Raw genomic sequence first — 10853 nt, 5'->3', positions numbered from 1 at the left:
GGTCCTGCTAGCTGAAGGTCATACCAGAGGGAAGAATGCCAGAGCTGCGAGAGGTGTGGGCCAATGCACAGAGAGAAGGGTAGGGAGGCTCCAGGAGGGGCCTGAATTCAGGCTTTCTGTTCCCGCAAACACTCCTGGAATACGGCATACCGAGGACAACACATACCTGGAGGCCGTCTGGCTGCGCTTGAGTCAGGGCCTAGCTTTCTGCAGCTCATCTCCATGCTCCCAGGTAGACTTGCATGAGTGCTCCCACACGAGCAAGTCATCCCAGGAAACCCTCCGCTCTCCAACACAGCTGGCCTCACCAGAGTGACTGCCCCAGGGGGTCACTTCAGGCATTTAGCAACAGCAGAGCTAAGTACATAGGGTTTGTCTTGTGAATTCGGTGTCCTGGCTACCACCCAGGGTACGAGCTTGTCCAGGAACCCTGGGCCCCAGGTACCCATCCCAGGCAGGGAAGTACTCAATTAAGGAAATGACAGCATGTGGCAGGTGTTAATAACCAGGGTTGTGACTCTTACATTGGGACTGAAGGTAGGGTGACATGCCCTGGGTTCCTGGGGGTATGGTGGAGGGGCCCAGATCCCAGGGCCAACTCAGTACAGGCTTCTTACGAAGGACACTTGGAGTCGCCTCTTGTCCAGAGGCTGGCAGAAGGTCTGGTGGCCCTGACACTTACTCTTCTGGCTCCTGGCAGTACCAAGTCTGGGCTTCAAAGGATCAGAGCCAGGAAAGTGGCATGCCCGTGCCACTGGGCACGTGCTCCTTCCTCTCCTGGGCTCCCAGGCCTGTCAGCAAGGCACGGCACAGCTGTGATCAAGGCCTAAAGCACAAGGCTCAGTGTTGGGACAGGGCCTAAGCCTTGAAGAGAGAGTGAGTCAAGATCATAGGGCTGGCAAGGTGGATGGCTCAGTGTGTATAGGAGCTTGCCACTAAGCCTGATATCTTGTGTTTGATCTCTGATACCCACATGATAGACGAGAATAGGCTTGAGCAAGTTGTACTCTGACCGTCACATTTGGATTGTGGTGCAGGTGCACAGCCCCAGCCCCCATCACCAAATAAACGCAATAAAAAGACCACAGGTCATATGAAGCATCTTTATTTCATGTTTCCAACACATCACATTCAAAGCATATATCCTGCCCGGCTCAGCTCATGGGCTCAGACACAGGACTGTTGCCAGCGTCTCGTACACCCAGTCAAGCATTTGCACACATAAAAATACATTCAGGGCTTAAGTTAACCTCATGGGCCCTTGTTGTCTCAGATCGTTATGGGCCTACCCTTCTGGCTGAGGGGTGATCTGCACCATGGAAGGATCAGGAAAGATGGTGCTTCTCCACAGAGCCACAGAGGCAGCTTTCCTTATAACTGGGTGCCTCTCATTGGTCTGAGGGAGCATGTCCCTCTGCTGATCCAGGACACTGGATTGCTTGCACAGCATTCTGTTGATGTCACACCCCACCTGACCCAGGATGATCTGAACAGAAGCAGGGACACATCTTCCCTATGTCTTCCCCACAGCCTCTGGGCAGAGTCCTAGTGCCTGGGCAGTGGTGTGCTGCTCCTGAAGAAGGGCCAGGCAGAGAGTGGGCTGCCGTGGGTAACTGGGGACAGGAGGCCGCTCTAGGAGTCTAGGCTCTTGCCCTACAGGTGGCCTGGTGGTCCTTGGGATCCCATATCACAGAGGTCAGGCAGCCTGGGGGGGGGGGCATCTGTGGGACATACATGTGGGACGCCAATCTGATGGCCGTGGAGAAGCCCAGCAGCAGGGGGCAAAGGCTCCAACCCAGTGGATCTGGAAAGGGCCGTAGGGCATGAAGAGAGGCCAGCCCAGCAGCTCCTGGCTATGGCCATCCAGGTGAGGTTAGGAAGACGCTCTCTACACAAGGCTGGGACTGTAGAGCCACTAATTCCTGCCCTGTTGTAGCCAAGTTTGGGTCCACGAGACAATCTCTGGGACCCTGACTGACACAAACTTCTGCCTACCTGGGGGTTCCGTGACCCTTCTCCCCACACGGACACGGAATGGGGTTAATTAAAGACAGAAAGTAAGGTGACCTCGAGAAGCCTCAGCTTGCCCTGGCCTCCTCTTGTTCCACAGTCTCCCAGGATCCAACTCCTGACCTAGCCCTGTTGAAACCAAGTCAAACCTAAACATGGGGGCCATTAAAGGCTCTGTGTGCAGAAATCCTAGCTCAGCCTAAGTCATGCCCGGCATTGTTTTCTGGACTTTATTCTTTCACTTGACAGAACAGATTTGTGCAATTGAGAGCAGGCTTGAGATGGCTGCCCACCCCCGCCTGGCACCCGTACGTACAGCAGGGCTCTCTGAGGGAAACTTCCTCTTGGCTGTCTGGACTGGGGGCTGTAGGGAGGGCATTTGGCAAGGCAGGGCCAGGGTGAGGGCACTCCTGGCCACACTGAGCTTCTGAAGCTAGGAGTCTCTCCTGGGCTCTCTTTGGTATCTCATCAAACCAGGCTGCCTATCCTGCCAGCCCTGGACCATGCTGGGCCCACTCTGGGTCACACCAGGAAAGGACCAGTCCAGAGGCCAGCAACTGCCCAGGCAGAGAGGGGATGTTATCCCCAGGGTGAGGCCACTGCCGTGGGCCCCAGGCTCACTTCTTGTAGTGATTGGGGGCGTCTGCGAAGGCAAATTTGAGGCGATAGGCCTCAGCCAGCAGCAGGCTGACGTCCTGGTCATCCCAGCGGGCAGTAGGCAGGTTCTGGAGGAAGAGCAGCAACTCCTGGGGGGAGAGACAGACAGTTAGGGAGAGTCCAGGCTGCAGGCCAGACCAAACACACCCACCTGGGAGACCTCCATCAGCAGCAGGGGGAAGGCTTGGGGCAGTGCCCTCAGCCATGTGGCCCCTCCTACTTGCTCAGCTCCAACCCCACCCAGCCAGACGCTGGCTTTTACAGGGTCTCACCTGCCATCCAGCTCAGCATCTGAGGAGCCATGCAGTGGTCTTCCCCAAGCTTCATTTGGGACCCCTGTATCTAAGCCCTCTGACACTCCTGGGAGACAGTATCAGTTGTCCCCACAGTCAGGAAGGATGCATGGGCCAGGGTACAGGAGATTTCTGAGAACCAGAAGTCTCTCTGAAACCAGAGATGACACATGGCTTCTTTCTAGCCGCCAGAGACACATACTTCCTCATGTATCAGGTGACCAGCTCAGGTCTCAGCAGTGTGATTGTACCACAGGGCAGAGCCAGCACAGAGGTCCCCCGACAAAGCCACCTGTCTCCCATATTCTTCCCAAAGCAAAGGTAACAGGTTCTGACACTGGGGGACTGGGCAACAAGGTACCCTACTGAGCACCTAGGGACTATCGTTCATGTCACCTAGAAGTCCAAAGACCACCTTTGTAAACACAGCATGACCAGCCTGCCAGCCAATGGGATGATATAAACCACAAGGACATGTGCAGCACCAGACAGGCACACAAGAACACACTAGACATACCTGAACACAGTGGGCAGACAGCAAATACACACTGAATATACTGTGCATGCACTGAATACAATAAACATGCACTGCACACAGTGAGCATATAGTAGACACCCAATTCACACAGTGGGCATATACCTGATATGCACTGCACACATTGGGCACACACTGAGTGCAGGCTGGGTACACACTGGACAGTTTCCCGCAATTGTCACTCAGTACTGCTGGCGCCAGGGATAAGAAGCTCCTCTTTGGAATTTCCATGCTACAGCTCCTCTGCTTCACCCAGCACCCCAGATACACACTGGGCCATGTCTCCGAGTGGAGATGTAGGGGCATCCCTACAGGCTCAGGGATGTCTGAGGGCTAAGAGAACAACAGCTGAGGCCAGTGAGGGAAGGGAAAGCATTGCCATGGTCTTGGGGGTACCACGGTATGATGCAGGTGACCCCCCATAATGACAGTGACACCCTAGCCTCTCCTGTCAGATGATGACTCACGTAAAGTGACTCTGGGGACTTCATCAAGGACTGGGAGGGTCCTGGGAGACTGCAATACTAAGAGAAACTAAGCAGACGTAGGCCTTAGAGGTCTGTGTGGTTAGGACAAGAACTTCCTGCAGAGGAGTCAAAGGGTGTGAGCTAGGCCACCCCTTCCAGGGAGCAGTACACTCCTTTCCGATGGTTCTGCCCACTAGCCATATAGGACTTGGGCCCTGAAGCCATCCTGCCCCAGCTCTAGACAGCCAATAAGAGACAGAGGACAGCTGGCCTCAAAAGAGTACTGCCCAGTAGTCCTGGCTCCCAATCACGATAGCTGCCGGACTGGCCCACCAAGCTTCCAGAACTCTACTTAAATACCATGAAGGTCCAGAGCTGCACATTAAGGTGGAGCAGGACAGCACAATCGGCCTGGGTAGAACCAGGAGAGGCCACAGTAGCCCAGGCTTGGCTCTGCCCCCAGCATCTCCAACCCAATGAGGAGGGAACCTCCAGCAGCCCAGGGCTGCACCCCAATCATAAGAGCCATGCGCCAGAACGTTCTTTAATCGCCGTTTACTGTGCCTCCCCACCCCTTTTTCCTTTGCATTTTGGATACTTTCTGTGGGCCTTTAAATTGAATTCACGGAGCAGATCTCCCTGGCAGCATGTCCTCAGGGACACATCAACATCAATCTACTGTCTTCCACCATTAGATGCAACTTACACGGATGCCAATCCAATTCTGAGCAGGTCATAAATAAATACCTTTGGTTTTATTTTTAATCCACTTCGCTTCATATTATCATGACCTCGCTACTTGCAAGGTGAGAAGCAATACCCTCCCATTACGGTAACTTACCGACTCCACTGCACACTCAATTTCAGAATCTAATTTAGTCCCCCAGGTTCACTAGATGGAGGGAGAATGGAAATGCCTGGCTCTTCACGGCCTGCAATGCTAAAGAAGGAAAAATCTATCCAGGTGACCTTTAAGGCAGGCAAAGAACACAGACAAACATGGCCTTAAATACAGATTTCTTTTTAAAAAAGGTTTGTCTTCCTGCTGCAGCAAGCAGCGGCATCTCCTATCTGAGAGCATGATGCATTTATTAGAGACTGTTGTCTGTCACCAACATGGTACATGAGGCTAGCGGTAACTCATGAAGCCATTGCTGGCATGGTATAGAGGCCGTGGCTATTGGTGGACAGCTCTATATTGCACAGCTACAGGGACTGGGTATGTCTCTCCATGGAGCCGATGTTAGAATTCTCCAGGTAGCTCTTGAGCCTTCTGTCTTAACTCCAGAACCAAACCAGTGCTACAACCACAGCTGTGGCTACGAAAATACAAGGAGGTTTCTCTTCTGACACTGGTGCTGTGAAAAGCCACTGTGAGAGAGTAGTGCAGTGTTACATGCCTGCCTTTCTCAGTCTTGGCTTTCATTGAACAAAGGAAGGGTCCCCGTGGGGTCTGTGAGGAACCTAAAAAGTGACAGAACCCACTGCATGGCCCGTGGGTCAGTGCTTCTCAGCCATGAGCACATCCTGTGGACTGGGGTCACCCGAGGAACTTGAGAGACATACTAATGCCCGTGGCTCTGTTGCAGTTGTCAATCTCTACTCAAATCGACCTGACGGCGGTGCATTCCTCACTACCCACCCCATGGTATCCGCCCCAATGTTCTGGGTTCCTGAATTAAAGACACACACATGGAGCCTTGTATTTTAATGTCTTAAACAGCTCAATGACTGGGCCATCCAATACCTCCACGTGGCTAACACTTCCCCTCCGAAGTGAGTTTTACTTACTAAAACCTCTATTCCATATCCGTTGCCCTAGATCCAGTCGGGGTGGGGGCTGGGGCTGCTCTTCCCTGGCTCTTATGTGTTAGCCGCCTCTCTATCTGTCACTTCTCGGGTGCGGCAGCTACTCCTTCCCAGCATGGCGGCTCGACCTCCTCCTCCTGCAGTCCAACCTATGTCTCCCTCCTTTGGCCCTCAGTAACTTTATTTACCAATCAAAACCAACTGGAGGCAGGGACCCTCAGCATCTTATATGCAGATTCTCATACTATTTTGAGGATTCTATTAACGTAATACAAGCATTAGACCAAATCCACAACATGATGCAACCCAGGTAGACAGGGTGACTGGGTCCTATTCCAGACACTATGGCTCCCCAGCAGGAGGACACTATGGATCCAGACAGTTTCTGTTTCACCAAGCAACCTAGTCAGAGTGCACAGTGCCTCCCCTCAGGCATGGGCACTCTGGAAGATGCCAAGTCAAGTCCCCAAAACCAGGCTGCTTCAGCCTGCTCCATGTGAAGTGCTAACTGATACCCTCTTCAACACAGTCTTGCTGACATGCCTGGTCTTCGGGGAGGTTCCAAAGAAATTGTCTCTGTCTGCTCCTTGGTGAAGAGTTTATCTGTCTAGAGTCAGCGCTTTGCAGTGTCTTCTGCACACAAGCACTTCCATAAAAGACAATGTGGTTGGTGACCTGCTTACATTCTTGGTCCCTCTTAGGACCCACTGCTGGGACTCTGAAAGCTGAGGCAACAGTGATGGGGGAGGGATGAAGGATCTGGGAGGCAGAGGTCAATTGATTTTCATCCAGGCTCTGGCCAAACCAAGCTCACTGAATTCCACAGTCACACCTGGATACTGTTATGGAGACCCTCCTTCCCTGTTACCTCAGCAGCGCCATGTGTCTGTTAGTTCCTCAGATGTGGCACATGGCAATCCATGGGCAATGAGTGTGGAGACCAGGCAGTACAGGGAGTCAATGCTCACAAGTGCTTGGCAGCCAGGGCAAATACCACCCCTGCCTTTGCTGCTCTGTGACTCGGGGCAAATCTCAGACCTCTATTGCTTCTGTTTCTTGTCTACAAAAGGGAGACAGTGCTGAGAGTTCTCCTGTTGGTTGCTGAGTATGTGCGCACTCTCCCAGAATGCTTGCTGTTCAGTGACAGCAGCCTGTCCTGCCACTGATTAATGACTTAGCCGTCACTAGTGAGGTGGCCAGCACCCCGAGGATGCAGGAGCGTCTCAGTAGTACAGCTTGGAAGAAGAAACCTGCTGCTGAACAAAGTCCCTGTCTATACAAGAGGAGAAGTCATTTAGCAGGTCAGTGTGTGGGGGAGGGGGGAGGGGAGAGGCAGACAGACGTACAGACGGATGGCATGTGTGTGCTCATGCGTGTGGAGGTCAAAAGACAACCTTGGGTGTTACTCTCACAAGCTGTTCACCTCAGTGAGACCTGGGCTTCACCATAGGATTAGGGTAGGCTGGCCAGCCAGCAAGCTCTAGGGATGCGTCTGTGTCTGCCTGTCCAGTGTTGGAACTACAAGCATACAGCACTGTACTTAACTTTTCACAGGGGTTGTGGGGGTCCAACATGGGTCCTCACCAGCACTTTATCAGGTGTGCCATCTCCTTAACCAGATTTAAGAAAACAATGAACTCTGTGTGGCCTAGTGCTCAAAGACAGAGAGCAGCGCCTTGCTTTCCTGCTAGGGTGCTGCACACAGCAGGGATGAGGCAGGTTCGGTGAGAAGAACTGCCATCAAGGGTGGCGACTCTGCTGTGGGGAGGAGCCCACCACCCCAGGGAGCCACTGAGTAGGCACACCTGCCAGTGCCTGCACCACACCTGGTGCTCTCGAGGCCATGGAACCACTTAAACCTGCTCTTCAAATTCCAACCCAGATGCAAAACAAACTGTATTTAATAAAAACATCTGCAAAGGGCTGACAGGGGTGGGGGGTAGTGGGGGGCAGGAACTGCTAAGAGAATACAATGGGAAAAGCTCCCTCACACTAACCCCACCCATCCTAGGAAAACCACAGCAGATCTTCGGCACTGGTGCACTTGGGCTGCAGAAGGGCAGTGCTCTGTAAAGGGTTCTTGTACAAGACCTACCCAGACCTGGTGGCAGTTCCCATAGCTCTTCTAGGTAGATAAAATACCTGAGTTGGCTGAAGAGGGCCACTGTCTGTCTGTACTAGGGACATGGACACCAAGCCCCAAGACACAAGGTTTCTTATATAAAAGCCAAAATGTGCACAGCCCTGAAAGGTACCATCAGTGTGGCCCTGCCCCTCATGGCATGACCAGGACCACTGGATTCTAGTCCAGGTACACTGGGACAAACTGGAAAGGGAAAGAGGGCAGAGGAGATGCAGGGTACAGCCAACCTCTGCTTCGGGACTAAGATGAAGAGAAAGAAGGGAGAAGGCCGAGCCAGTGACCAGTTAGGATGTAGGGCCCACCACTGCACCTTCCAGCTGGACACTCCAGTGAGGGCTGAGGAGAAAGGCAGCACTCAGGACCCCACAGCTATGAAGACCCTGCAAGAGCACAAAGCTGAAACAGTGGGACAGAGCTGGGTGGCCAGCTGCACTGCCACAGAGTAGCTGCCAGGGTCATGACGAGCCAGGTGTCATTCGAACTCCTGGGCCTCCGCGTTCTGCCTGCAGCCCTAGGGTGTCCTGTGAGTATGCCTGCAAGCTGCTTTTCTGTGTGGCCACATGGATTCACAGGCATGCGTGATTGGACCCGATGGCACTGGTGGAGATAGGGCATAAGGCAGGCTCTTAAGAAAACAAAACCCCAAACCACCTGTCTGTACTTTCTCACCTTTTCAAAATTACACGCATTAGCAAATACTAAATAGAGGGCCCACTTTGAGTCAGGGGTGGCCCGATTGCTAGAGTGGCCATGTCTGGTCTAGATTACACCCTTCTTGTCAGGTCCTCTGACAGTGTTCCTGCCTGCAGATGCTCTCTATTTATAGGGAATGGAAGAAAGCCTGGGCAGTGTGGAAGATCACACTGGCCTCCCGAAAAGAGAGAGGGAAGGACAAATTATTCATTCATTGGGAAGTTACTCAGACTGAGGACTGTACCTTACCCTGGGCCAGCCCTGCAGTGATGGGGAGTCAGGAAACAAATAGAGATTGTGTTTAAAGAAGCCAATGGATATAACTGACCAGTGTGCCTGCCTGGCTGCTGTGGGCCACACGACATCTGAAATAGGACAACTCTAGCTAACACGTACTGCTGTCAGAACCTGAATAATTTCAGATGGTGAGTAAAGACAAAATAAGGCAAAGATTCTCTTCGATAATTCTATCTGGCATGCAGGTTAAAATGATAGCATTTCGGCTTTGCTGAACTAAATAAACTTCACTACATTAAAAGCTTAGTCAGCATTATAAGACGGGTCTCATTATGGCATTTTCAGACATACAGACAACTGTCACTCACTCTTGCTCTCCACCCCACTTCTGTTTCCACATCATGTGCAGATAGTTAGACCCAGGGTCACTCACTGTACAGACGGAACCCTGGTGACCAGCCTTCACTACTCAGGGCTCCCCAGAGGAGCAGACCTTACAGAATATCTATGTACATGGGATTTAGTAGGCTCTAACGCCAGGGAAGGAACAGACTTGCCAGGGAGAGCAAGCAGGCAGAATGCAAGCTTCCTTCTTCCTCGTCCTTTATACAGGCTGCCAGCAGAAGGTGTGGCCCAGATTAAAGGTGGAGCTTCCCTCCTCGAAAGACATAGATAAAAGTGGGTCTTCCCATCTGAGATGATTTAATTAAGAAAAATATTCCCTCACGGGTATGCCTGGCTACTTGGGTTTTAGTTAATTCCAAATGTAGTTAGGTTGATAGCCAAGAATGGCCACCACACACCTTCTCTTTTCCCTCCCTCCCTCCCTTTGTATTCCCTAAATGGCAGCAGATGTGTTAGTGCATGTTTATAGCTCCAGCAGTTGAGGGCTGAGGTGGAAGCAACCCAAGTTCAAGTCTAGCCTGGGCCATCGGGGGAGAACAAAGGTAAGTACATGGATGGATGAATATTCTAAGTGGCTCTGTCCTGAGTCATGCTGCCTCCTGGTCCCCACAGGGCCCTGCATGCAGAAAGACCCTGGGTGTGGAGGCCAAGCTCAGCAGCAGCTCCTGCGCTGCAGAGAACACACAGGTCTGCTTAAAGCGACTCAAGCCCGAGCTTTACAAATTGCTGACACGCAAAGAGGAATACATTAATCAGGACAGGGCTAAGAGGGCCTGCTTGTCTCTTCTCATTGCTTTCTTCCCTAACTGGGAAAGATGGAGGAGGGGCCTCTCTCCTGACACCGGAGGCACCTCCCATCCTGCTCGGCTCAGCTGTGTGTTGGCCAGCAACCCCTAGAGCTGGAGGCACTGCAAGGAGCCCCGTGCCCTCTGCCTGGAAAGAAGGCCAGGTGCCAGCTGGGTCACTGTTGGGAGACTGTCGATGACCATCGAGCATACTCCTTTCCTCAGGGCAGATTGGGGGACAAATGGGACACACCTGAAGCACAATACACAGGTTTTGTTAAGGGGCTCATTACTACAGCTCTGGATTTGTGAGCCTTCACACAACCCCTTTACAGAGCAGGAAATGGAATCTGGGTTCCAAGATAAGATGGGACAGAGGCCAGGACAGAGCCCTACCTGCACCTGGCTCTGGGACATGGACTTCCATGCCCTCTGCTGTCCTGAGGCCGATCTGTACCTCAGTAGCTGTCTCTGGCTTACAACTCCCCCTCTGGTCACATCCTCTAAAGAAGTGTCTGCAAACCTTGAGCTTGGGAAGCCACTCAGGCCCAGACCTCAGGCAGAAGGCAGGGGAAAGGACATGTGCACTCCTCTGCACTGTACTGCTAAGGTTGTGCCACAGTCAATGTGAAACATCGTGTGTTAGGCACATGTGTAAGATGGAAGTGTGTGTGTGTGGGGGGAATCAGTGACACTCTAAAACAAACTGGCAAAAGACAGGAAGAGGTTTAGAAGGTTTACAGAAACAGGAGGCCAGTGAAGAGATGTGCTCCAAAATGGACTGGAGATGATGGCCTGGAGACACTGAGGCCACCAGCA

At 52.5% G+C, this 10853-nt stretch overlaps 1 protein-coding gene across 1 annotated transcript in view; it reads right to left on the bottom strand.

Moving 5' to 3' along the window:
- Window positions 1-1087: 1087 nt before the first annotated feature.
- Window positions 1088-10853, bottom strand: part of Tbc1d22a (TBC1 domain family member 22A) — a 286103-nt gene continuing 276337 nt past the window's right edge. The window contains exon 13 of the mRNA XM_021216494.1: window positions 1088-2756. Within this exon, the coding sequence (XP_021072153.1) occupies window positions 2628-2756 (129 nt within the window). The 3' untranslated portion in view covers window positions 1088-2627. The remainder of the gene's footprint in view (window positions 2757-10853) is intronic.

This window comes from Mus pahari, chromosome 17 (assembly GCF_900095145.1).
Source record: "Mus pahari chromosome 17, PAHARI_EIJ_v1.1, whole genome shotgun sequence".
Lineage (NCBI taxonomy): Eukaryota > Metazoa > Chordata > Mammalia > Rodentia > Muridae > Mus > Mus pahari.
This window is presented reverse-complemented; position numbering and strand designations above follow the sequence as displayed.